Raw genomic sequence first — 27,428 nt, 5'->3', positions numbered from 1 at the left:
ATAAAATTTATCTTGTAAATAACATTATTTTATAAAAGTCACGACACTTGCCTTGCGGACTCGACTGATTCCCCCTCTTTTTGTATCACATGCTCAATTCCCGCTCTCTGTTTTCCCTCTAATTCTGATTCCTCTTCCCTCTCTTCCATGGCTGGCTACGAACCCCCCTCTTTCTCTCTGGGACTCGATCTGGGTATCGATTCGGAGCTCCAAGTATCGTTTGAGGAGTTTCCGGTCCAAATACCAGCTTCCGACCCCGTAACAAATGGACCTGCAAACGGGGACGAAGCCTTCCTGCCAGAAGTCATGGACTCGGATCCTGAAACAGTTCCGGAACCGCCCCGTATTCTCAAGCGGCTCAGGCGAGGGCCCCCCACCACCAAAACGCCGTCGTTTCGGTTGCTCCAGGAGTCGCAGCAATCTTGTGGTGCGGTTGACGATGAGATCGAAGAATTTTCATCACAAGACGAAGGTTTTCTTAGAGGTAATAAATATTCTGGTTCCCATTTTTTTCCAACTACACTTGATACTGATTCTGTGGCAAAGTAAATTTGTTTGTCTATTGTTCTGGTTTTTAAATTTATCTGATTTGACTGGTTGTGTTGTTTTACAATCCAGTGATATGTTTTTCTAGGGACCCGTTTGGTTAAAATGTAGTTATTTGGCAATTCTTATGGTTAAGAGAGTTGGGTTAGGTTAATCTGATTTGATAGTTTGCGGGCAATAATTATGCATTGTAGATGAGCCATGTGACTGAAATTGTATCAACTTGGTGCTTGCAATATTGGCTCATGTTGGGTCAAGAGATTGCTAAGGAATATGACAGACGTTATGGTCGGATTTATAGAAAATCAGATATCATTTGTTGCTTAAGAATATGTAGTACCCTATGCTGGAAAGGTAATTATCTGAGGTTAGATCGGGTCAGAACTAAATGAAACATTTTGAGAATTCTAACCGGTTGTTTACATAGAAAGTTTCATCAATGACAGGCGCTCCTCGGTTGTGCAACTTTATTGGAAGTTGATTTTGGGTGCAGTATTGGCCTCCTTCCCTCCCCCAAAATATACCTAAAACTTCTAATTGTTGCTCAGTTACTTCTTTTTACTAATTCTATCATTTTCTTTTTTGCTCTTAGGGGTGTTGTCATCAAGATGATCATTTTTTTTTTGCGATCATTTTGTTAAATGAAGCATCATGCTCGTTATGGGTAGAATTGCTACATAGTTACTGATATACCATAATGTTGATTTTAAGTTTCCTCTCTTTTTGGATTACCTTTATTTATTGAAGTAAAAAATGATACCTTGAATTTGAATTTTCTTTAGTTCATCTCCTAGTTTAATGCTTACAATGTGGCAGATGCATATCCACCATCGCAGCACCAATCCGTGTGTAGCAGTTCAAAGATCCCATTGCATGGTTGTGGTGTTTTGACCACTGAATCATCAAGCCAGATGAAGGCAAGGAAAAGGAAACAGGTTTCTGATAACCCAGCTTCAATGAGCTTGGAAACAAGCCGCAATGCCTCGATGTTTCCGAAGTTAACGATCAGTCCTCTTAGAAGGTTCCAGTTACTTGATTCTGATTCTGATGATCCATCCGGTCATGACAATTTAAGCAGAGAAGTTCATAAAACTGGTCCATGCTCAACAGAACAACAATCTAAACCCCATTCTCCTGCAATTTTAAGTGAACAAAAGCTAAACGTGTCAGGTAGTATGAGTCAAAATGAGGATTTATGGAAAGATTTCTGCCCAAAGAAGAATGTTTGCATTCCAACACCTGCTTTGGATGAGGTTTTTGAAGAATACTTCCAGTCTTTGAAGGACAAGAATTTGAACTGGAAACTGAGGAGCAATGTATGCACAAGTAACAAAGAGGCTCGTCAAGAACATACAAGAAGCAGCCAAAATGATGAACAAGTGTGGAATTCGGAAGACCCCCTTCCTCCTGTTCATCGATATTTTTTCCATGACGATCCAAAAATTCAGAAATTAGTCCGCAATCGCTTACCAAACTTTTCCCCACTTGGTATTATTAAGAACAGAGGACATCAACAACCTAATGCATCAGTTATTGATTACATGTATGCTGCTTTCTGTTTCTTCTATGTGTATTGTTTCTGCATTTTATTAACTTTACCATGTGTTTATATCATAGTATGCACTTGTTGTCACTTACAGGAGACAATTCAACCATGAAGAAACTTCTAAACAGCTAGCAACCCGGAAAACCAGTTTTGAGAAAAGCTCCAGAAGTGGAAGAACTAAATCCGATGTATCAAATAAAGACGAATTGCTTGCTTCTGAAGGCTGGATGGACCCCAAAGTCATTTCGACATTTGGCAAGGGAAAAATTTCTAAACAAAAAGCAACACGGAAAATCAATGTTGAGAACAGGTCTACAAAGGGAAGAAATAACTCAAAACGATCAAAAAAATCAAATAACGGTGAAGGATTGAACACTCCTGGAAGTTGGGTGGACCGCAAAAGCTCTATCAGCACTCCAAATGATGCTGGTAAAAGACCAGTTCATGCAAATGGCCAGTCTGCAGGTCACTGGTTTACAACCCCAGAAGGAAGGAGGGTATGTAAAATTACGATATATTGCTTTTGGATTGAATGATTTAAATTAGGTTTATAGCAATTAGTCAGCGGAGTTCATTAGTTGCTCGGTCATTTGATGTTTGTGCGCATGATCCATAGAAAAGTCCGGAGGGATGACTCTGTATTTCATTCTAATTTAAATCTGAAAGTGACACCTCATAAAGAACGGAGCCATTCGAGGCTTTTGTGAAACTCTTATTACCACTTCAATTTCCTCAATTTCTGGATACTTTGTTGTCCTTTTACACGTGCTAGAAATAGTGGACAAATCCTTATCTTGTAATATTCGCAATCCATATAAGTTGGGGTAGTATCAAATATTCTTGGACCTCCTAAATTCTGTTACTATGGTTCACACAGCCCCAGGAAATAAAGATATGAAATCATTATTACCATTGTCAATGAGGTTTCGTTCTGCTTTTATTTAAGCATTTAGTATATGTTCTTTGGAGTTAGGTATTTAGTAGGCGACCTACTTTTGATCTGATTTTCTGTTGTCGGATATTACACGTACAGATCTCTTGTGGCCTTCTATGATTTGCCCGCTGACGTAATATATATACTCTGGTCATTCCTCTGCAGGTTTATGTCACCAGGGGTGGGCAGGAGTTGACAGGTCGAAGCGCTTATAGTCATTACCGGAAGGTACAGTACATCTAAAAAGAGTAATGCAAGTTTCATCTTTTAGAGCATTGGCATTGGTTTCATCAAAGTTATCTCTAAAATTTGATGAAAAGTACATGATTTCTATAAATCTAAAACTTCTCTAGTCATAATTCCACATTGAATTAGCCATTGAATTCATCAAAATAATAATATAATATTATTTTTTTAATAAAAATATTTTTATTTTTTTTCATATTTTACAATTACACTAATCATATATTGATTAATAATTTAATTTGATTCTTACATTATTATTACAAGACGGTTGGAGATTAAATGTGAATAAAAAAGACCTTTAGAGATTAAAAGTGAATAAAAAATAGATTTGATGAATGAATAGTAGATCTTCAAATTTGAAGAAACCTATAGATTTACTGTAACTCAAAGTTTCACATTTATCTATTTGACTAATCCAATGCAGCCCTATTTTGATGAAATTCATCAAATTTTACATTTGGCTAGACTTTTGATGAAGCCAATGCCAATGCTCTTAAATAGGCAAATTTTATATAAATTTTTTATAAAAAGGCAGGTCTTACTGATAAATAATAATTTTTTTTAATAGATTTATTTTTTTATTAATATTTATTTGAGATTTGTCCATTTAAAATTTGTACAAATTATTTTTCATCTAAAAAAACCTTTCTACATCAATGAATATACATGTTTTTTTTTTTTTCACCTTATGTCACTTATGCGTTGAATGCACTTTTGGGTTACAGGAGAGTGGAGCAGGGTTTAGGAAGTCGAAAAAGAAAACTAGTGCAAAGAAGAGAAATGACTGAAGCTTGATGCTCGAGATACCCACACGATTTTTATCCATTTGTTGTAATTATTTGTTGAATGTACGATGGACATTGACCAATTGTCTTTTCCTTTAAAGGTTTTTTTTTTTTACTGTCTTTCAAGTTCTTCGTAGTGGTTCTTGGGGTAGTCTTTAATAAAGAGAGCAAATTCACAACTCTATACAAGATTCTGATACAAGTATTTTATGGGTACGTTGTTTCTATGTCGCATTTGTTACCCTGCGAGTTTGCAATAACTAAAGGATCATGTTGCAGCCCCCGCTGGAGCTTTCCGCTGGGAGTGTAGTATTATTTTATGTGTTTATTTAAAGTAATTTTTTATATAGATTTTTTTAATATTTTAAAAAAATAAAATAAATTTAGAATATTATTAAAAAAATATTTCCTTAATCAGAAAGTAAAAAAAAAAAATTATTAAAAAATACTTCATTTACCACAAAATTATAAAAAATATTTTTTTTATAATTTTTTATTTTACTTCATAATTAAGAAAATATTTTTTAATAATATTATAATATATTTTTATTTTTTTAAAATTATTAAAAAAAATTATATAAAAAAATAACTTAAAAAAATACATTAAAATATACTGCTAAACCCCAGCGGGACATCATCTCGTATCGGGTTAATTGCCGTACATTCTGTTGAATCAATTCAGTTCGTTTCAACTGAGATGATGTCGAGAGTCAAATCAGCCATGCTAATTGCTAATTAAGAAAACTCTCGAAACAGATTTGAAAGACAAGCCCGAGGTCGACACCTGGGTTAGGACGGCAGAGTGAGAATTGACGTATGAGTGTTATTCACACGTTAAAAATGAACCAAAACAGTAGCCACACTTTTCTGTTGGTCGTCTCTCCCCTTTTCTCTCAGTCCGGACTCTCGTATAAGCGCCACCACATCTTGTCTATCTTTGCCTTTTGCTTGCCTATCTTTTTTGCAGACTAGCATTCCCCCACAAACATATATCTCTTACAATATTTTCCATCCAATCGGATTGGCTTGTACGTCTTTTCCATTTCCTTGAACTCTCTCTCACTTTCTGTGGGATTGTACCGTTTGGTTGGTCTTGCTGTCAAAACTCTTACTTGGGTCTGTTTGGCTGCCGAGAAAACAAAAGAAAAACTTGTCTCAAGCTTCAACTAGACTCAACTTAGCTAGGCCTTTGCAGAAACCTTATCTCATTTGGAAGTTTCGAAATCGGAATATTGTCGCGATAATGATTTTTTATGGTCAATTTTATTGTTGACTCAGTTGTATAATTTGAATCCCTGGTAGCTTCGTTTCCTGAACCTTCTTTACGGAAGAAGCGATATATTTTTTACTAGCTTCGTTAGAAAGTAGAATAAAAGAGAAGGATAATAACTTTGAAGTCTTTTACTTCTTCTCCATATAACTCTAAAACCAATCCTTAAGCTTCATTCAATCAATTATTTTTTCAAAGCTTGGTTTGGTTTTATCCGAAACGAAAGGAAGATACAAGGTTAGGTTTTTCTTTGCCTTCTCAGCAGCCAACCGTATGTTTTCATTTTACTTGACATTTAACTCTCTGTTCTGTTCTTTGCCCTATTCAGGTATTCTCTGTTTGACTTATGGAGAATAGTGGAACTAGTTCTTTCCTGAGGACTAGAAGATTGGAGAGCTGCTTCAATGCAAGCTCTACCCTTAGTCTTAAGGAAACGCCGAAAAGATCGGTGAAAGAAGAACTGAGATCGAAGCGAAGTGCAGATATATATTTGGATGAAGAGGGATGGGGTTCAGTGTTAATATCTTGGATTAGAATTGTCATGTGTTTCTTGACGATGATGGTTACGACATTCGTGTGGGCGTCGATCATGCTCGTGCTCATACCGTGGCCTTATGAGAGGATTAGGCAGGGGAACATATATGGACATGTAACTGGTAGATTAATGGTAAGGTGCCTCTTGATTTTATGCTTCGTGTTACTCTTGCTTGTACTGAAATTCTGAAGTGGATAGCTATGCTGTTCAAATTCTTCTGTGTTTCTTTATGGTTGAGTGGCATTTTAGGAGGAGAGAAGGAGAATAGGCGATCGAGGTTTCCATCAGATCCAAATTGGGCGACAGAGTTAAATTAGGCTGATATGAGCTGTTTCTACTTTCTTTCTTCTTCTTCTTCTTCTGGAATTGAACAAAAAGTGAGCTATAATCTTGGATTTTTGTATTTGTTTTTTCTTAAATATCAGCAGCCTAGGAGAGCTTTGTTGGCATTGATTTTATGGTCACGATATGGTTGCTGATTCTCTTTGCTTCCCTTGGTGTCCTGCTTTCTTCCACTGATTAGGAGACCTCATTTCCGTTTGAACTTGATTTGACTCATGTATGAGTATTAATGTAGTGTTTGTAATCGTTTTTCAGTTCCCATGTTATTTATTGATATCTAATACATCATAGCTAGTAGATTCCACGGTTCTGCTGTATGAAAACAACCTATGGGTTGGACCGGATAAGAGCACAATTCCAGTTGGGTGATCAATGACTTATTGTCAGAGAAACTTTTGAGAAAAGTTATCCATAGATTTCATAATAAAAAGTGGATAGGTTGCCGAGGAGGAAGAGTTATTTTCTTGAATGCTGACAAGTCTCGGCTTTTTTACTCTAGTGATCAAGGAATGGACCACTTTATGTTATTGATTTGGCACTATCATCTGCAGCTGTATGTGAAAAACAGAAAATGGTCAGTTGGATCAAAGGATATTGATTTACAGCAAAATGAAAAGAGTGTCTAGAAAGATCTCCCATCAAAATAAATTACTCAAAAATAAATTGAGCTACTATCTTACACTTGGACTCAGAGAGCTTGTCTCAGGAGCACTTCACATAGCCTGCGTTCTTGAGTAATAAATACTCAAAACATTTTCAAATGCAAACTTCTCGTACATAGCATCAAAGAAAGGTAAGTTCTATGAAATATAACCGTACTCAGAACAATACGATATAGAAGTACTGAAGTTGGACAGTGGGTTATGTGACCACATTCTTGCAGATATGACAATGCAATCTACCATATTGTCAAAAAAAATTTCTCGTGACATCCTAGGTTTCATGAAGTGCATTTAAATATTGATCCCCAAGCATATAGCAGTGCACGTCAATAGGTCTCTTGCTGTTCAATATTCTCCTATATTGGCTTCCTGCAGTTTATTTAGTTGGAGAATTTGAGGGGTTTGCAGTAGATAACTAATGCTTCAGAACATTGATCGCAGATGTGGATCCTTGGGAATCCTATAAAGATAGAGGGTGCTGAATTTTCTAATAAGAGGGCCATATATATCAGTAATCATGCATCTCCTCTGGATATTTTCCTAATAATGTGGTTGACTCCCACAGGCACTGTTGGCATTGCCAAGAAGGAGGTATGTTCAATTCTTTAAGAATAAACATGACAGATCTCTTGTATTTTGAGATATTTTTTTTTTTTAATTTCAATGTACCACCATTAAGGTTACTTGTGCCTTGACATCATGCAAAGTTGTGAACAAGAATCCTCTTAGTAAAAATTTACACCCCACTCAAAAAATAATTGTTTCTCACCCTCATCTAATCAAGGATCGATTTTTTCTTGATTATGGTTCCTCCCACCCCAATGCAGACTGGAATTGGTTTTTTTTTTGGTATCATATGAATCCATCCCTACCGGCAGTCTGCTGTGAGAAATGGATTTGTGCCCTCTATTTATGCACAGGTGATTTTAGTTGCTAGATGCCCTTAATAGAAGATATATACTTGTTGAGCACTGCTACATGCATCAGTAGAGGGTTATTCATATAGCCATTGTGCCCAGACCGGTTTTGATTACTCTCAGGAATGATTTGTGGAACTCTAGTAACCTAGTACTTACTTTATGCAGATCATATGGTATCCGCTATTTGGACAACTTTATGTTTTGGCAAACCACCTCCGCATAGATCGTTCCAATCCAACTGCAGCCATTGAATCCATGAAAGAGGTGTCAATTCTCTCCCCATATTGTCTGTCCTGCATTTTTTCCCTGTATATCTAATTTGTGATCCTTCTCATGTCCAGGCAGCCCGTGCAGTAGTGAAAAACAACCTATCTTTGATCATTTTTCCTGAGGGCACCAGGTCCAAAAATGGGCGACTACTCAAATTTAAAAAGGCAATAATTTTTCCATTTTGGGACCTATTTTCCTTATGTTTACTATATATTATCAAATAGTGGAATTTATGGTGACATTGTCTATGGCCCTAAGTGGCGGATATTAACATAGAGGTACTTGAAGCCAGTGTGGCTAGCAACGGTCCTGAGGCCTTTTCTTGTGAAATCTGTTTTACTTGGATTAAATGTTGTATGCAGATGGAACCATACATGAAAATAAAAGCAGGGAATCCTCGATTTTCTGACATATATACTCAGATGAAAACTGAATGATCAGTTGACTTTTCTTGCACTTTCTTTTTTAATGCCTCTATTATATTAAAGCAAATTTCTGGCTTATCACTTTGTCCTTGCAGGGTTTTGTTCATTTGGCATTGCAGTCACGCCTCCCAATAGTTCCCATGGTCCTGACAGGCACCCATCTAGCATGGAGGAAGGGCAGCTTACATATTCGACCAGCACCTCTAAATGTCAAGTATCTTCCTCCAATAAGTACTACTGATTGGACAGCTGACAAGATCGAAGACTACATTAAGATGATTCATGATTTATATGCCAAACATCTCCCCGAGTCTCAGAGACCCTCTTGAGTTAGAAGGTCTCACGAATGGCTCCAATTCATAGTTGAGGTGCATCATCATCTTTAGAAGGATGCCCCAAATTTAGTTGATACAATTATAAGCATAATTGAGAGTTGATTTCGAGATTAGCATGATTTAAGTGTTTTATACTGCTCATTCTCTTGCATGCTTGACCAAGATTAGTTATTGACTAGGTTTTCCTTTTTTTGCTCATGTGTATAAATTCCATTCCTATAAAAACCATTTTTATGCTCATGTTTGTTTGCTTGGGAGGATAAATTTAGATAGGTTTGGTCAAGGGTTAATTCTCTTATTTTAGCATTATATTCTCTGTATATACATTTAAGACTTTGAAGTTATCTTTTTCGTCACGCAATTATTCCTTGGATATAAATATATGATGCAGATTTAAGGTCACAGGCATATTCTGAAGAATAAAAGAAGGAACTGCTGCTTACATTTCAGAATATTCACAAAAAGCCAAAGAACAATTATAATCAAAACGATGTGGTCTTTGACAAAGATCTCTCACATTTCCATACGCAAAGTGTCTGAAATGTTCTGATGTTCCCTGAAGCTGAAAAGTATATGCTTTTAATGAGGTTGAAATATTAAATTCCATCAATATTGGGTGGGAGATTACAAATTGATTCGCATGTTCCAGTTTGTCTGCCGCTTTACTTGTGGGGGCTAAGCCTAAGGTTGTTGACCAATTATCTTGCTGGTTGGAGCCGGGGCAAGATAAATAAGGAGTACTACAGTTATAAGGTGATTACACAAAAGTAATCATATAAATTGACGTGATCTTATGTGATTCATTATATCTACTTTATAATAAAAATAATTTTACAATCTGACAAACTACATGAAGTCACACCAGTTTGTAGAATCTATTTGTGATTAGAGTATTTATCTTTTGAAAAAAAGTGAATAAATTTAAAACCTATGTAAAAAAATTATTTTTTTAATGGTAAGCCGATTACATGATATTTCTACACTTTATGATCATATCTATCATTGCTAAAATTGAGATAATCAATTATGTTTATTATTTATAAAAGACGAGAGGCTGAATTTAATATAAAAAACACTGATTTTTTATGTTTCTTTTACGTAAATACGAAGGATGAGGGCTGTACTAGTGTAGTATGTATGAATGGAAGAGAAATGAGGGAGATTTGAAGGTCCAAATAATGGAAAGGCCCAGATTCGGGGCGAGCCCAAGTGACAACCTAGACAGGTCCAGTCCAAACTAAAAGTAGCATTAAATCATATCATATCATAAAGGATGTGTTTGGATTCTCGCCACCACGTCCAAACAGCCAAGGGTATACGTGTAATGCCAATTTCATTTTACCTAATTTCAATAACTCTAAAACCCTAAACCCTTTCTCAGATTTCATTTGCCTCCACAAAAACCTAAAACTTCTCTCTCCCAAAATACCAAAACCCTGCGTAGTAATGAAAAAGCCCAAATCCAAAAACCTCCGCAAGCAGAACCGCCTATCAGAAGTCGAAGAAATCCAGCTTCTGACCTCATGGATCCAATCCGGGAAACCCGACTCGGGTTCCAACCCCATGTCGCTGCCTCCACTGCCCCGAACTCGCCCGTCGGTCGAATCGACGACGCTTCTTTTTCTCGTTACGCCGGTGCCACGAGGTTCGACCAGCTACCGATTTCGAAGAATACTAGAGATGGTTTGCGCAAGGCTGGGTACGTCGAGATGACCGATATCCAGAGGGCTTCCCTGCCGCATGCGCTCTGCGAGAGGGATATTCTTGGCGCGGCCAAAACCGGGTCAGGAAAGACTCTGGCTTTTGTTATTCCGGTGAGTTAGGCTAGTTCCGTTTGGCTTGCGAGGAAGTGTGATTGAAAAATATTGGAATTTTGAATTTGAGGACTACTGTGAGTTTAGGGTGGGTTAGGTGTGGTGATGATGTGGAGAAAAGAGTGTAATTTCGTTGGGGGAAGATAGTGTTTGGTTGCTGAGAAAATGCTGGATGGATAGGAGGGTGAAGTGTTGAACATTGGGATATAAAATCTTAGAGCTGGAGAAAACGAAATGGTCCTATAATTAATCTTGCATAACCAAGTTGGAGTTTTATCTTTTAATTGGAGTATTATGTAATATACCAAAAATTGACATAATAGCTTCCATACTCTCAGTTATATTTATTGAATGCTCACTATTTGCCTAAAAAAAAAATACTTATTGAATGCTCACATAATAAGGGGTGTGTTTAGTTGCTGAGAAGTTCCGGAAAAGAAACGGTTAAAATTGAAAAATGGAGATTTGGATACCTGGAGCACTGGGGATATAAATAACACCCCAAAGAAACATCAGAAGGTTTGGTTGGATATAGTTGGATCTTTTTATAAAGAAAAGGGGCAGGTGCGGGCGGAGGGGTGAGGGATGGGTGGAGGATGGCATCTTTAGTATTTACTTTTTTTTTTTTTTTCATACTTGTATGAAAAGTATGTATTCTTTTTTTCATGTTCTGTTTTCTTTTTTAATTAATTCAATTTCTCATGGTCAATTGCATTTATTTTTCTTATTTCAGGTTTTGGAGAAGTTATATAAAGAGAGATGGGGTCCTGAGGATGGGGTAGGCAGCATCATTATATCTCCTACACGGGAATTAGCAGGTCAACTTTTTGACGTGTTGAAATCTGTAGGGAAGCACCATAATTTTAGTGCCGGCCTCCTAATTGGTGGACGCAAGGATGTTAACGCAGAGAAGGAGCGCGTAAATGAGCTGAACGTATTGGTTTGCACTCCTGGTCGTCTTCTTCAGCACATGGATGAGACTCCAAACTTTGAATGTTCCCAGCTTCAGGTCATCATAACAAATTTTTTATTCCTCATTTTCCCCATTTTTTTCATGAACCTTGACTTGGTCCTTGTTTTAGATTTCCTCTTGGTGCAAGTCTTTATTTGTTATTTACCTTCTGACTTGGGTGGAGTTTGCTGGCCAGGAACAGGTTTTGGTCCTTGATGAGGCAGATCGAATTCTTGACGTAGGATTCAAGAAGGCTTTAAATGCTATTGTCTCGCAGCTACCTAAGAGTAGACAAACATTGCTATTCTCAGCAACTCAAACGAAGTCGGTTCAGGATCTTGCAAGACTGAGTTTGAAGGACCCAGAGTATTTGAGCGTGCATGAGGAGTCTGTGACTGCCACTCCCAACCGCCTGCAGCAAACGGCAATGGTTGTTCCGCTTGATGAAAAGCTAGACATGTTGTGGAGTTTCATAAAGGCACATCTTAATTCAAAGATCCTAGTGTTTCTTTCAAGCTGTAAACAGGTAAACTTAACATCATCTATTGCTCCATTAAAAACTTGTTGTGAAGCCAACTTAAAAGCATGGAAGTTTGGGTTGTATTTTTCTGAAGAAACCTAAATCCCCCCTCAAGTTTGTGTTGATGGAGTTCTTTCAGGCCAACCTAAATCCCCCCCTCGCCCTTGGTGGTCAACTACTGTTGACCAGATACGCTCTTTCTGTGGTTTTTCATAGTTGCTACCCAAGCATGGGCAGGGGCAGAGGCAGGTTGATTTGATATGCAATTGAATATTAGTAGATTCTCAATAGCTCTGTCTGATAAATGAGAGAATTTGTTATGGATTTCCACATCAATTCACTCACTATGTGGAATATTACATTATCTTGATTATATTCATCTTGGTGTATACATTCATATATCGGAAAACCTGCTATGGCTGAGATTGGAATACAACTAAAGGTCAATGCATGCTTCATTATGAGCCTGATGATTATTAGTATGTTTTCACGTACAACATAAGAACCAAAAGAGTTATACTCCTTTTTGGTAGTGAGAAGAGTTGATATTCAAAGATCTGTGGGGTGCTGACATTTAACATATATCTATTACTTGTCAGAGGCGTGCAGTTACACTTACTTTTGTGAATATCCATCCATGCAGGTAAGGGGTAATTTTTTTGCACATGTTTAAGTTGGAGTTCAACTTTAATTTGGTTTATATTTGATCACTTCCTAGTCCATGTGTTGTTGGATCAATTATTGGCTTGGTTCATTCAACTCAAACAAAATGTGGACTTCGCGCATACACACACAGTATTTAAATAATATCTCATATTGATATTTTCACTGCAGTTGTACAATCTGCCGCCATAAAACACTTCAAAAACAAACAATTCTACTGGTTAAGTTGATTAATTCTAGGTATTTGTACCTACAATCAATTATAGCCATTAATTAATTCTTCCTATAAAAAGGTATTAATTAATGGTTCATCCATCTTTTGGTGGACTTTATCCTCATTTTGATATTTGTGCTAAGGATGAATTGCTATTACTTTTAGGTAAAATTCGTCTTTGAAGCTTTCAAGAAACTGCGCCCTGGAATACCCTTGAAGTGTCTTCATGGGAGGATGAAGCAGGAAAGAAGGATGGGGATATACTCCCAGTTTTGTGAGAAGCGCTCAGTGCTTTTTTCAACTGATGTGGCCTCAAGAGGCCTTGATTTTAATAAGGCAGTTGACTGGGTTGTCCAGGTATTAATTGGTCTTTCAAAGAAGCTTCTGCGGGGAGTGTGTCATGTGTGTGTGTGTGTGGTTGCATGGGAATACAAGGAAAAAAATATTTTACCGGAGTCTTATGTCTCTGTCTTATTTATGTAGGCTGATTGTCCAGAAGATGTTGCAACTTACATACACAGAGTTGGTCGCACTGCTCGTTATCATTCTGGAGGGAGGTCTGTTTTATTTCTGTTGCCCTCAGAAATGAAAATGCTTGAGAAATTACAAGCAGCCAAAGTACCCATACAGTTTATTAAGGTGGCCTATTTTTATTTTTGAAGTCATTTGTATGTGATAATAACCTTTTGTTTCTTCCATTTATATTTTTGGGATCAACATAGCTGATTGGTTTTCTACTTATGGAAGATTTTTTGTGCAATGAATGATTTTAACATTTAAAAAAAACAGAGAGTGGTTTGAAACCATTTTGGGAATACTAATCTTGCTGTTAATTGGTCATTTTTCAGGCAAACAAAAAAAGAGTACAACCTGTTTCTGGCTTGTTGTCTGCATTACTAGTCAAGTACCCAGATTTGCAGTATTCGGCACAAAGGACCTTTGTGACATATTTGCGGTCTATTCATATTCAGAAAGATAAAGAAATTTTTGATGCGATGAAACTGCCTATTGATGAATTTTCAGCGTCATTGGGTCTACCAATGACTCCAAAAATCCGTTTCTTGAAGCAGAAAATAAAGTCAACAAAAGTGTCAGAGAACTCTGCTGTTGTTGAAATAGAAAACTCTGACAAAGAGAATGTTCTGGAGATTCCAAAAGAGAAGCTAGATGTTGGCCATATAGATGTTGAGGAAGTAAACAAGGACTTTCTCCTGACGAAGGACACGCCCAACAAAGAAGAAGGGAAAATAAGTGAAATTGGAGATGTTAGGTACATCACTTTCATAGAGTTTTCCATATAGAGATATTAACCCTGAAGATGAATGTGCAAATATGAATCACACAAGGGGCACCTAACTCTAGTTCTGAAACTAGATAGCTGGTGTTCCTCACAGAATTGATCCAAATAGAAGGGTATTTTTTATACAAATGTGCCATCACATTATTCTATATAGATCTCTTGTGTTATTTTTTACTTTGTGTAACAATGTTCATTTTTAATCGTGTTATCAATGCTGGCTAACTGTTGAAATTTCTTTTCAATTCATTATCCTTCACATGGTTTGCATTGATCTTATGCAAGGATTTTGTTTGTTTCTTCCTTTGTAGGCCTACAACACGGATTTCAAAGAAAAAGAAATTGAAGATTAATGTACATAGACCAACGGGTACTAGGGTCGTATTTGATGAAGAAGGCAATGCACTACCCCCGCTTGCCAGGGTGGCTGAAGCACAAAGCGGCAATCATGCATTCCTGATTGACCAAGGTATATGGTGTAATTCTGGAGTTGCTGCAATGGTAGGAATATTATGGTCAAGAAAGACTTTACCAAAACCCATGCAATCAACTCTCATATCTGTTCCTTCTAATAATTCTTTTCTAAATTAAATCCGTTTTCTGGCTGAACAAAGAGATGCCATTTCTTGTTGCTCATCTCTCCATAGATTGTGTGTCAACTAACAAATTTGTATTGCTTGGCTTTTGAAGCAGAATTAGCTGCACAACAAATAGTAGGAATATTCTTTAATTTGATTCGACAGTTAGCTGCTGTCTAATAGAACAAATGGCTCCAGCTGATCCATTTCCAATGTCCTAAAATTGAAATAACGCAAACCCCACTAGTCCACTACGATTTATTTAGTCAATTCCTTGTTTGAAAATAGTGGTTGTACAAACTTGTCCTTGGCAATCAAGGGTGAAGTGGAACAAAATAAATTTATATCCCATGTGCCAACTGTATTTTGTGCATTTCCTCCTGTTTTTTAATGCCTTAATATTCCATTGTTTTGCAGGAAAAAAGAATGAATATTATAACAAGATGAGGGAAGAGTTGAAGCAGGTGGACAAAGAAGACAAGCTACTAGAGCGCCAGCGCCTTAGAGAAAAACGGATTAAGGAGAAGATGAAGTTGAAAAGAGGACATTCGGAAGACGAGGCTGATGAGGAAGAACTTTCTGGGTCAGAAGAGGAAGCAACTGGAATCAGACCCCATAAAAAGTCGAAGATATACTATGATAGTGATAGCGATGATGGTGAGATAAAAGAAAAGAAGGATTCCATGTCCCTGGAGGAGCAAGAAGCACTGGCTCTTAAATTACTAAACTCCATGCACTCATAGGATCTCTTACAAATTTAAGCTGTAAGAGGTTTTGGTGGAAATAGAATGTATTGGCCCTTTCTATCTTTTTAATTATGGGCAAGGATATTCTTCTTTAGTTGGTTGAATCGCTTGTATACAAGTCATTTTTCTTTGGAAATGGTTAAGTAGGAGGCTAGGAGCAGTATTGGTGCATGCTCTGGCACGGATGACTCAATGTGCTGGGATAGCTGAATCCGGTTTAGTATCATTTATACTTGGATAGGATGTCAGACATGGTTGAGCTGGGAACAACATAGATCAAAGAGTTGGTCATTAGCCTTGCTATTACTTTGGCCATCTGATATGGAGCCTAACTAGGTTTTTTCAGTGTTCTTGTTGAATCATGTGGACATACTCGCTTTTGGGGACTTTTATACGAAGATCAGGTATTGTCCACGCGCCGCAGTGTGGTTCTCTCTTCATCGGGTTGGAGGTGAAGTCTTTAAGTTCATAATTTCAATGGTCAGATGTTGATAGAAAAGGCGGTGTTGCCCAGTGAGTGGCAGCTTTTGATGGATTATTACTCGGATAGAGGATTACATGCACTAGCGGGCGCACAGTTGATCGGATCGGATTTTTATTTTATTTTATTTTATTAGTATGGGTGTCTGAAAACAAAGTCCCAACACCTGGTGCCCGTCAAAAAAAAAAAAAAACAGTACCGACACCCGTTTGGATAACATAATGATTTTCACAATCCAAGCATTTCGATAATTTCTCCCCTTCAATTCTCCATTCTTTCTACGATCCGAGTTGTAAGAGTTTTCTTGTATAAACTTACAAACTTTTCTTAGTACATGTTGGAGTGAGCATAGAGGATTTATAGATGAGATATCTTTTGAAATCAGTCGTGGATGTTTGTCTCCTCGATGCACCAAGAATTAGACCTGATGAATATACGAATTTCGCCCAGTGGTGAAAGCAACACAGAATTATCCTTGGACATGGTTTTCCATTTCAAGTGAGTCTGTGGATGAAATATTGTACACAGGTTTCTTTTCCCCAACCACCATATAATTAGCATCAGATACAAGAAGCAAGTTCCCAGACCAACCAACACACGAGCAACCCAATAAACTCTTTTTAATGTTCATCTCAAGTTGGTGCCTATTTCATCCACTATATAGCCTTGCTGACGATTATCTACTTCCATGCATCAAATATCAACGTAGGTTAAGTTCTGACTCGATCAACAATTTTATACGACAGCTCAATTTTCATATAATAATGCAGAAGTAATCAATAATGTTTCAGTTATTCGAGGTACTGCGTAGAATCTCACACGTCTAGGTTATTTGTGGTATTAGAAACCAGCCAATCACATTGGAAAAACAATGCTGGCAAATGAAGGTACAATTGCAGGGGTTGGGGGAATCCTACTGACTAGCTTATAACACACTACATACTTGTATTTATTTAAAAGAAAAAATAAAAACAAAATATATGTAGCTGAACATTCAACATACAATCATAAAACACAATCACACTTATATTAAAAAGCAAACAAGAGCTATCAATATGTAGACAAATAATAGTCCATACACGACGGATATTTTTCAAATCCATATTGTACAAGACAATTAAAGTCGATCAAAGACGCACATCAGCATCACCATAGTAGTGCCTTCAACATACCCGATGTCACAATAAACACAAGGAAGACCAAAAGAAAGGGAAAAAAGAAACTTATAACTGAAACAAATTGATATGGAAACCCCACACCTTCCTACATCCGATGACCAAAACCGCATTGGAAACACAGTGAGGCCGGCCTTCAGGCTTGACATAGCTAATATCACTGCACGTGGCAAAAACATATACAATATTATGATCGACATGCTCCAAATAAACCATGTGAATTAGAGGACAAGCAAAATAGCAGAAAAATTCTAGCTTCAAAACAAGCCACCAGCCACACTTCTCACAACCATAATTGTTTAGCAATGAATTAGATCTAATGAAAGTCAAAAGGCCATAGGAAGCCTTAAGTATCCTGTTAATGCCCAGTCTGGTGGCCAGATTTTATTAATCCACGCAATTAGCCAAGACCCAAGTACACATGGAGTATACAAAAGCCAATTACAAGCTAAGAGCTGCAAAAAGCAGCATAAAAGTCATTAAAAGACATTCCATTCAATACAATAGATGAAGCCCAAAGTAACAAAGTATGATAAAAAAATCCCTAAACCCTTCCGGCATGCACTCCTTGTCCTCAAAACGACGACCATTCCTCTCATTTCATGTGCACCACATTAGGCATAGAGGCACCATCTTCCAAATAGCCGTGAGCTGCCTGTTTCCCCGGAATCCTCTCCAGCATGCCAATAACCCTATCACCCTTCTAGGCGTTACCCATGCCATACCAAGCCTTGTGAATATTTCATCCCATAAAGCCTTAACTACTTTGCAATGAAGAAGAATGTGATCCGCTGAATCACTGTCATGTTTGCACATGAAGCACCAATCTGTTAAGTAGAGGCCACGCGTTCTCAGCTTGTCAATACTCAATATTTTCCCGTGAGATGCTAGCCAACCAAAGAAAGCCACTTTAAGGGAAGCATTACTCCGATAATACCTTATAGTAGGATTGGACTGAGAAGTTCTTGTTCCTTGTAGATATCCAAAGCAATCGATCCTCTCCATCTGCATGGAAGTTCAGCGCGTATAATGCGCTGTAAAAATCAGCAATATCTTCCATTTCCCAGTCCTGTGCCGCTCTAATAAATCTCACTAACCATTGACTGGAGTCAGAGGAGATGGCCATATTATTAGTAATCGAGGCATCCTTATCGAGCGCAATCTGCAATCTTGAAAAGGGAGGGAAAAGTGTTCTTCAATGCAACATCGCCACACCAAGTGTCGTGCCAAAATCTAACTTGTGTGCCCCTACCCAACACAAGCCTACAATTAGAAGTAAGTCTTCCCAACCATTACGAATAAATTTCCACACGCGGCCACGCCGTAAGCCCCTCTTACTTCATTAGAGCACCAATCTCCCCAAATGCTTCCATATTTAACATCAATAATTTCCCTCCAAAGGGCATCTCTTTCCCTATGATACCGCCATAACTGTTTTCCTAGGAGAGCCTTATTGAAAGTTCTCAAATTATGAACTCCCAATCCGCCATTGGACAAAGGTGTGCATACCTTATCCCACTTGATCAAGTGCAATTTTTTCACATCCTCAAAACTGCTCCATAGGAAATAACGAAAAATCTTCTCCAATCCATATGCCACACCTGCAGGCAAAGGAAATAAAGATAGAAAATATGTGGGGGAGATTGGATAGTGTGCTCTTAATTAATGTGGTTCTGCCACCTTTGAACAAGTAAATTCTCTTCTCTTCTATCCTTCTAGTTTGCGCACGATCTTCTCAACAATTCAATCCCACATTGCCTTGGATTCATGAGGGGCTCCCAGAGAGAGTCCTGGCAAGGATGACACCTTGCAGCCCAAAAAGGCAGCCAAGTCGCTTAAGTTATTAACCGAGCCAATTGGAACTATTTTAGATTTTGATAGATTCACCTTGAGACTAGAGACAACTTCAAAGCAGAGCAAGAGGGCTCTCAAGGAGCAAATCTGATCGGGATTTGGCTCATAAAAAATAGCGTGTTGTCAGCAAAAAGTAGATGAGAGAGTGATAGACTGTCATGTGAGGAGCCACCTACAGAGAACCCCGAGATGAAACCCCTATCCGCCATCCCCTTCAACATTCTACTAAGAACATCCATTACTAAAATGAATTAGAAGGGGGATAAAGGGTCACCTAGCCTCAAGCCCCGAGAGCTATTAAAGAAGCCTTCGGGGGTGCCATTAACCAAAATAGAGAATCTGACCGTTCTGATAAAATGCTTCATCCACTGGCACCACCTTTCCCCAAAGCCATACCTGCCAAGTATATACAGCAAGAAATCCCAATTTACATGATCAAAAGCTTTCTTCATATCCAATTTGCATAAGATACTTGGAATACCAGCTCTGACTCTACTCTCCAAGCATTCATTCACAATGAGGACCAAGTCTAGCATTTACCTTCCTTTTACAAAGGCGTTTTGGGACATCGAGATGATCTTCCCCACGACTGTGCTCAACCACTGGGCTAGCACTTTGGAGATGATTTTACAAACCCCGCTCACCAAACTTATAGGATGAAAATCTTGTACCTCATTGACCTTGCCCTTTTCAGAATAAGGGTGATAAATGAAGCATTGAGGCTTTTTTCAAATTCCATTAATGAGTGAAATTCGAGAAAGACCTTCATGATGTCCTCCTTGACAATGTCCCAACTAGCCTGGAAGAAAGCTATTGGGAAACCATCTGAACTAGGGGCCTTGTCTTTTTCCACCCCTTTAACACTTTTAAGCACCTCATCTTCAAACGGTCTCTCCAACCAAGCTGCACTTGGTGGATCAGTAGAATCGAAAATCAGCCCATCAACCTTGGGCTTCCAATGGTGCTGCTCCTTTAGTGGTCATAATAGTGGACAATGTGATCCTTTATAGCAACTTTGTCTAAAAGAACCCTCCTTGTGAATGAAGAACCTCGATGGCGTTGGTTCTTTGATGGGAATTAGCTACTCGATGAAAAACCTGTGCTCTTATCCCCTTCCTTCAACAAAAGGACTTTGGCCTCCAGGATATCTCCTCCATGAGTGCATTTTTTCAGCTCAGCTACAACCATTTTCCTTACCTTCTCATCATCCGAGAGGGCCCCAGTCACATTGTTTACCTCGAAATGCTGCAGTTTTTGAAATAGATTATTCCTTTGGTCATTTATGTTCCCAAAAACTTCTATTCCATTTTCCTAGGTCATTTTTCAAGGCTTTAAATTTCCCGGCTAAAACAAAACTGGGAGTACCACCACGGTATGAGGACCACCACGATATAATCTTATCCATAGACCCATCTACCTTCAAACATATATTCTTGAATTTAAAGTATCTCTGCCCCTCATGGAGATCCCTGCAATCCAATAAGAGGTGAAAGTAATTTGAGCAGAGCCTGTGGAGGCGTTTTTGGCATAGGTTGGGGAAGTGTGCCTCCCAGGAGGGAGAGACAACGAATCTATCCAGCCTAGACCATGTCCTCCAATTAGACCAAGTTTAGTCACCCCCAGCTAGAGGTAGGTCAATCAAATCCAGCTTGAAAATTAAAGCTGAGAAGTTAGCCATAGCTGACCCAAGCTAGGAAACCCCGACCTTTTACTTGAAAATCGAGTGATGTTGAAATCACCTCCAATGCACCACAGGCCATCCCACTAGCTACATAAACCAGTGATCTCATCCCAAAGAAGCTTTCTATTGTGGTCATTGTTAGGCCTGTAAGCTCCTGCATATCCCCACCCAAAACCATCATCCAAACTTGTGAAAGAACAAGTTACTACAAACTCTCCAATGAACTGCTCCACCAAATCAACTACTCTCTTGTCTCACATCACTATGATGCCCCCTGAAGCGCCCTTTGAAGCAAGGCTAGTCCATCTTGCATAAGGACAATTCCATAAACTACTTATTACCTTCTTGTCCACATACTTCAACTTAGTCTCCTGCAAACAAATAATGTCTACCTTCCAATCTCGTATTAAGTTTTTCACTCTAAGGCATTTGTTCGAGTTATTCAAGCCCCGAACATTCCATGAAAGGATCTCGGACTTCATGGGATGCCTAAGTTCTCCATCTCATTATGCCTCCCCTTTTAGCACTTCCTTCCCTTGCATCATAATTTATGGAACAAGATAGCCTCTTAAGCTCCCTTTCTTTTTCAGAGGCGGATCTAGCTATGAGGGACTGTTCTGCTTCAATGACCATAAGTAGTGCTTTAAATTAATCCTCAAATCCTTCACAGGAGATCTCTATGCAGTGTCAGATTTCACCAACCTTCTTCAGGACCCAATTTGACTGCGGATCAGTCCACAGAAGCTCTGGAGACAAATAGGACTGGGGTCGCCTAAGGATGACGGCCCACTCTGTGTCGATGACCTATGAGAGCCATCACCACCATGTCCTTTAGGCGCGCTCTATTTGGGCCAGTAGGGTCGTCAGGGGTCGATAACGTTGCCAGTAGTACTGGCATGGTGGTCGGTAGGTTTTGGGCTCTCGAGCCCGAGATGAATCCTTAGTCCGCCACACAGAGTTGGTGGGCCTAAGAGACTCTCCAATCATCGAGGTCCAGCTCGTGTGGCCCTTCCACATTCATTAACAAGTCCCTTTTTGCTCAAGCCCAGTCCAACTCCACAGCCCCTATCTAAAGACCCCACAGCCCTTACCAAATTCACCGCAGGCTCTCCCTTCTTCATGGGTTCCTCATTCTGCATAGGCCCACTGTCTTGGCTCATAACCACTTGTAAGCCCAAGTCCACTTTCCTCATCAATGCAATGATCTCGTCAGATATACCTGACAAATGGCCTCTGATAGCCAGCATCGCCTGTTCTAAATCCCCCATCGTTGTACCAGTGACAGAGGCTCCCTTACCACCCATGTCAGAGGTAGGCCTGCTGTTGTGATTTCCTACATTGCCAAGTCGTTTACCCTTCACTTGAGCACTGTCAGCCACCACGACAGAGTCATTCCCTGTCGGCAACCTCAAAACTGAGGCGTAGGTGGCGCCTTTGGAGGGTAGAAACCTCTCTGCCTCCATGTCCATAGCTATCTCCCTTCCCTTTCGGAAGCCGACAACTTTTCTAAAGTGGTAAGCAAATTCTTCCCAGCCACTGCCCTTCAAACCTTCAGGGACAATCACCAAGCCTCTCTCCTCTTAGCATTCCCGAGCTCTGCCAAGTGTAAAAAACAACCCCTAGAGTTAACGTGTCATTGAATGGTGAGGACTCCATTCCCCATCCTCGTTTGCCTAAAGAAGCTTTCAAACCGAAGAGAGACTAGCCTTTCCACCACCATCTGTACCACCCATGTAGCCGACGCCCTACTTAAGACAATAGACGTAGACATTCTTTTGCTTCTTTCAGTGATGCGAACACTACTGCCACCTGCCATTGAGAATACGAAAGATTTTGCTTCCACCATAAAACGCCTTTAACCCTCCATTTAGTGAAAGCAAAAAATGACTAGAAAAGGAAAAAAAAAAAATGGGAAAGGTTCTCGACAAAAAGCATTGTCGAACGAGGGAGTCAACTTCAGCGAGAAGCGCCGGAGGCGAGGTTACAAATAAGCATGAGAACAAGAAAATTGTATGGAGAGAAAAGTTGTCTCAATTTACGGGAGTTAGTCAACAAACTAAACTTCCCAGTCTCTCAACCAGCAATAATACAGACAAGAAAATTTTACACGACACTTAATGGAACCCACTTCCAACAACAGCACAGGTACAGAAAGCCTCTTTCTCATTTAAAAATATGTCCATCATAAAGAAATGAGAGGTTAAGTGATGGGAAACCTTGTGAGAAACCTAATTTCACATGAAACTATCTTGTAACAACCCAAGGTGTTACATATCTACACATTAATAACTAGACTGTCCCATCACCATTAGCAAAAATTAGCCACAGGTTATGTATCTTTAGTTTCACAACGAGGGAAAACAAAAAATAGAAAAGAGGTATTGGAGCGCACCTGCTGTGGCTGTTGGTAAGCACCAGGCTGCTGGAAATTTCCATATCCAGGATAGCCTCCATAGTACATGTTGGGGTCTTGAGTAGGAGGTGCATAGTTATATGCATCGTATCCTTGTGGGTATCCATAGTATGCACCATTCCACTGTGTCTGATCTGGCTGAGTCTGAAGAAATGCAATAGATGGATCCCATAAATCACCCAGATAATTTTCATATAAACAGTAACGTAGTCATCCAAAACTATGGTTGCAACAAAAACCTGCTTGTTTGAAGGACTACGCCCCCATGATAGTCGAATACTTTGTCCTCCTAGTTGAGTTCCATTCATTAATGATAATGCCTGCTCTGCAGTAGTTCTGAAGTTCAACAAACACTGAAGATATTACAAAGACCAGGTGGAAAAGACACAACATAAATAAAAAAGACAAACCAAACTTGCAGGGGCACTAATATGTATTCTTGCATTGACTTCTTACCTGCTAGCAAACTGAACAAATCCACACCGCTTGCCCACTGGTATTTTGACATGAACTAGCTCACCGAACCGACCAAACACTTGCCTCAACAAGTCCTCTGTGACACTTGAATCCAAACCCCCAACAAATATCTGTGGCCAAGTGTATCAAGTGTCACTAGCATATAGCAGGAAGCAAATAATATCAACATTAAAACAAACTACGCACTGTTGTATTATTTGGATCATTCTCCCCCTGGTTTCCTTGAGTATTCTGGTAAGTAGCTGCAAATGACAAATACGTGTGATAGCCAACAAATCAAAACATATAATAAAGTTTCCAGGGCATATATATAGCATTTAAATTCATTTAAATTTCTTCAAATCTCCATGCAAGCAATATGGGTGCAAAATGCCCTCAGTCAAAGAGTTTGAAGTTGACGAAAAAACTCCATGCTGAAGTGTGCCGTTTGAATCCATTTAACATGATAAAAACATTCAAGTTTCCGGAACCAAATGTGATTACTGATAGTAACTACAATCAAATTGGCATTGCTTTTCATTTTATCCATGAAATGAAGTCATGGATATTTTAGATTGAAAGACAATCGAGAGGGATTGCATATGCTGGTTATAAACACAAAGATTAAAAACATATAAACATATAGCTTTTAATAATCATGCAAACTGCCACAGGTGAGTTTTCCCCCTAGAGGTTCCTGAAGAATTCAGACAGAAAACTCACAATACAACCACTTTGTATACAATTATTTATAAACAAGAATAACTATTAAAAGAAAAAGATTATTTAGAACCAAGAATCTCCTAGCCAACTCTTTAAAAATTAAATTTGTGATATATTTAAGAATTAAGATCCCATCACAAACCATGGAAGTGGAAGCAGCTGAAGTGCAAGGTTCTCAAACCTAGAAACGCCTAAACAAGTGATAGAAAAATAACAAGAGAGGAAATGGTACAAGTGCAACGAATAGCAGAAGTACAATGCAAAGAGTAATACACATTTTATAGAATGGAGTGTATAGCATATAATGCTTAAATTTTGAGTTACTAAGCCATTCAAGGCAGGGTTAATAGATAGCATGACGAAACCAACAAGGCAATTAGTTACCCTCTGCAACATGTACTTCAGAACAAAAAGAAGAAACGGTACTTATGAATAAAATCTTTCAAGGAACTTTGCAATCACGCGCACGGGCCAAAAAATCTCGAAACAACTGGCATCCAACCTTATGTAAAGGATTCAGGGAAGTAATTCATGGGAGAAAAGAAGAAAGGTTCTCCATGATTCATGTAGCTAAAGAATAATGGTAAAGGAAATATACAAGACTTGGAAAAGGAATGAATTAAACTTGATTGGTAACTCTTAAAATATAAGGAACTGGAAACTCTAAATATAAAAGGAACTGGAAAAATAATTCTGAATGTAGCATAACAAATGCCACAAAAAAGTATGAACTTACGACATAAACAAGATAACTGACCTAAAATGAGCCACGGATTAAAGTGGTATCATTTAAGCTGAAATCAGTTCCAGGCCCCTAAAAAATGAGAGCCTCTGGTGTCCTGCTTTAAGACAACATGAGTTTTATATAAGTTTTACATGTTTTAAGAGAATTTAAAAGTGCCCAAGTTTACAAAGGTAAGTACTGGAACGAAATGACTGTAAGTCCCACCAATCTTCAAATTAATAGCTGAGAAACGTCAAATTAAGCAACACTTTTGACAATTCACCTCGAAAGAATCTACAAACATTTAACTCACCATTCGAAACCCCCCCCCCCTCCCCCCAAAAATAAAAAATAAAAAGCAATAAAAAAAAGGCAAGAGACAGAGCAAACGAGTAGACCAAGCAATAAGAAAAATCAATCAGAAACATTTAAAGTTTGAAGTTTTAAGGTACAGCAATTGCTGATCAAAAAAGGTGCAGCAATTGCATCAAAGCATAACCAGCGCTACCAACAACACATACCTTTCTGATATTGCTGTCCAACGACAGTTTTTTTTGTAGCAGCTGGGCCAACGCGCATGGGCCTTGTAGAACAATACTGGCCGTTCATTTCAGTCATTGAACGCAACTGCTCGCTTTCATCACCAAACCGGACAAACCCATAGCCCTTAGAACGTCCAGTGGTCCTATCAGTGACAACTTTCGCTCCTTTCACTGATTGATATACAGCTTTGAAGGTTTCTTGAAGCAAGTAATCAGTAACATCAGCTGCCAAATCTCCCACAAAAATTGTATAATCAGGACCATCATCTTGCCGCCTCTCGCCAGCACCAAGAGTAGCCCAGTTGAGCCGGAAATTCTGCTCTGTATTTGGCATAAGTGTGCCATTGTACGTCTGCAAAACCCTGTCAGCTGCAGCACGACTAACAAATTCAATGAAACCATAACTCTCAGATACTCCTGTTTGCTTATTGCGAATAACCTTAGCTGATACAACCTAGAATAATCCACAATTAAAAAAAAAAAAAAAGAAGAAGAAGAAAGATCAGACATAAGAGATGGTCAGATAATGGTGATTAAGGGGGAATATGAATTATATTATGGAAACAAAATATATTATAAAATGAACAAACTTCTGGTGCCAGTGTTGCAAGTTATGCTTTGCTTAAATAAGTAGAGGTACCCACCCATAAAAAAATATTAACAAGTAGACATTCTCCCACAATATATAGAACAGCTGAAGAAATATGCAGAACGATAACTAATTTCAATTTATGTTTTATTTCCCTTTAGTTCTTAGGCCGAATAAAATTGAAGTTCCTAAGAATCCAGCACCACCAATACAATCAAGTTACCCAACAAATGTTTTTTTGATAAGTGCCCAACAAATGACAGCGTTAATGTTCAAAACCCTACTTTTACAGTATTCAACACACAAATTCTAGCCTGCAACCCTAACAAAACAAAACAGACACCAACACCACAGAGGGGGAGAGAGAGAGAGAGATTATTTTTCGGAAAATATCGCAATTTTTTTCGAACTACACAACGGAAACCCCAAACCAGAAGAAAATATATGTATGCACACAGATATGTCGGTCCATATATATGTTTCACCTCTCCAGAGTGAGAAAAACATGTGAGGAGATAATTTTCCTCCATCCAAGGCAACAAGTCCCCGATCCAGAGGGATCGGATCTCTTCGGAACCGGCGTTCTGCGGGCCAGGTACTGCTGAGCCTGAGCCTGAGCCTGAGCCTGGGCCTGGGCCTGGGCCATCTGAGGCGGCGGAACAGCCTGTGGGACCCACCCTGCCGGAGGAGGGACTGGCTGCTGCTGCTGCGGCGGCTGCATCATCATCCACTGCTGCTGATACTGCTGGCTCTGCTGATCCGATGGCATCTGAGCTGGCTGTTGCATCATGGTGAAGGTCCAAAGAAAAGAACACAACAAAAAAAAAAAACGCACAAGGGACTCGGAATTAGGAAATCGGGATAAGGATGAGGAGGTAGGGGCTGAGAGATTTAAACCCTAGGCGAGGGAATGGGGGAGCTAAAGACAGATGAGAGAGAGAGAGTGGGGCGGGATGACACGTGGATTGAAACTATTGGGTCAGTTGTGATAGGACACGTCGGGTTAAACACTTGTGGTTAATTATTGTGACGGGCTTCTTTTTGGGCCTATTCAGAACTGGGCCTACTGGTCTGCTTACAAAAATTGAGTTGGGCTTTGGTTTATAAATATAGTGGATCTACGTAGACCCAAAACCCTACCCATTCCTGGAAGTTTGGAACAGCCTGAGCGTGGATCACACTGATTCTTG

At 38.9% G+C, this 27,428-nt stretch overlaps 4 protein-coding genes across 8 annotated transcripts; 3 read left to right on the top strand and 1 right to left on the bottom strand.

Moving 5' to 3' along the window:
• Positions 1–61: 61 nt before the first annotated feature.
• Positions 62–4,273, top strand: LOC121236438. Of its 2 annotated transcripts, none has more exons than XM_041132866.1 (5): positions 62–484; positions 1,363–2,089; positions 2,187–2,589; positions 3,192–3,254; positions 3,998–4,273. In XM_041132866.1, the coding sequence occupies exons 1-5, from the start codon at positions 148–150 to the stop codon at positions 4,058–4,060; spliced, it is 1,593 nt and encodes a 530-aa protein (XP_040988800.1). In that variant the 5' UTR covers positions 62–147; the 3' UTR covers positions 4,061–4,273. The 2 variants fall into 2 exon arrangements, with proteins under 2 accessions (XP_040988800.1, XP_040988801.1); XM_041132867.1 differs by having other exon boundaries at positions 121–484; positions 1,383–2,089.
• Positions 4,274–4,937: 664 nt separating this feature from the next.
• Positions 4,938–9,056, top strand: LOC121237484 (1-acyl-sn-glycerol-3-phosphate acyltransferase-like). 4 transcript variants are annotated; one of them, XM_041134222.1, is made up of 6 exons: positions 4,947–5,143; positions 5,656–5,994; positions 7,308–7,457; positions 7,952–8,050; positions 8,128–8,220; positions 8,577–9,056. In XM_041134222.1, exons 2-6 carry the CDS (start codon positions 5,674–5,676, stop codon positions 8,808–8,810), a joined length of 897 nt encoding a protein of 298 aa, XP_040990156.1. In that variant the 5' UTR covers positions 4,947–5,143; positions 5,656–5,673; the 3' UTR covers positions 8,811–9,056. The 4 variants fall into 4 exon arrangements, with proteins under 4 accessions (XP_040990158.1, XP_040990156.1, XP_040990155.1 ...); XM_041134221.1 differs by having other exon boundaries at positions 4,949–5,564; XM_041134223.1 differs by having other exon boundaries at positions 4,971–5,085.
• A 1,070-nt stretch (positions 9,057–10,126) lies between these two features.
• Positions 10,127–15,788, top strand: LOC121237472 (DEAD-box ATP-dependent RNA helicase 32). Its single transcript, XM_041134207.1, is given in 9 exon segments — positions 10,127–10,401; positions 10,404–10,630; positions 11,364–11,639; positions 11,785–12,108; positions 13,145–13,336; positions 13,463–13,618; positions 13,828–14,249; positions 14,588–14,745; positions 15,272–15,788. Coding segments are annotated over 9 exon segments (2,220 nt in total). The 5' UTR covers positions 10,127–10,262; the 3' UTR covers positions 15,598–15,788.
• Positions 15,789–17,089: 1,301 nt separating this feature from the next.
• LOC121237481 (polyadenylate-binding protein RBP45C-like) lies at positions 17,090–27,172 on the bottom strand. Its single transcript, XM_041134218.1, is given in 8 exon segments — positions 17,090–17,416; positions 23,184–23,348; positions 23,444–23,540; positions 23,661–23,791; positions 23,868–23,923; positions 25,629–26,103; positions 26,724–26,833; positions 26,836–27,172. Coding segments are annotated over 8 exon segments (1,230 nt in total). The 5' UTR covers positions 27,029–27,172; the 3' UTR covers positions 17,090–17,413.
• Positions 27,173–27,428: the final 256 nt, after the last annotated feature.

This window comes from Juglans microcarpa x Juglans regia, chromosome 6S, assembly GCF_004785595.1.
Source record: "Juglans microcarpa x Juglans regia isolate MS1-56 chromosome 6S, Jm3101_v1.0, whole genome shotgun sequence".
Classification (NCBI taxonomy): Eukaryota; Viridiplantae; Streptophyta; class Magnoliopsida; order Fagales; family Juglandaceae; genus Juglans; species Juglans microcarpa x Juglans regia.
Note: the sequence above shows the minus strand (reverse complement) of the source record. Positions and strands in the feature narration are given on the sequence as shown.

Coding starts and splice junctions, on each gene's coding strand:
- LOC121236438 (XM_041132866.1), top strand. CDS start 148: ATGGCTGGCTACGAACCCCCCTCTTTCTCTCTGGGACTCGATCTGGGT. Junction 485..1,362: donor AGACGAAGGTTTTCTTAGAG/GTAATAAATATT, acceptor ACAATGTGGCAG/ATGCATATCCACCATCGCAG. Junction 3,255..3,997: donor CTTATAGTCATTACCGGAAG/GTACAGTACATC, acceptor TTTGGGTTACAG/GAGAGTGGAGCAGGGTTTAG.
- LOC121237484 (XM_041134222.1), top strand. CDS start 5,674: ATGGAGAATAGTGGAACTAGTTCTTTCCTGAGGACTAGAAGATTGGAG. Junction 5,995..7,307: donor ATGTAACTGGTAGATTAATG/GTAAGGTGCCTC, acceptor CATTGATCGCAG/ATGTGGATCCTTGGGAATCC. Junction 8,221..8,576: donor GACTACTCAAATTTAAAAAG/GCAATAATTTTT, acceptor TTGTCCTTGCAG/GGTTTTGTTCATTTGGCATT.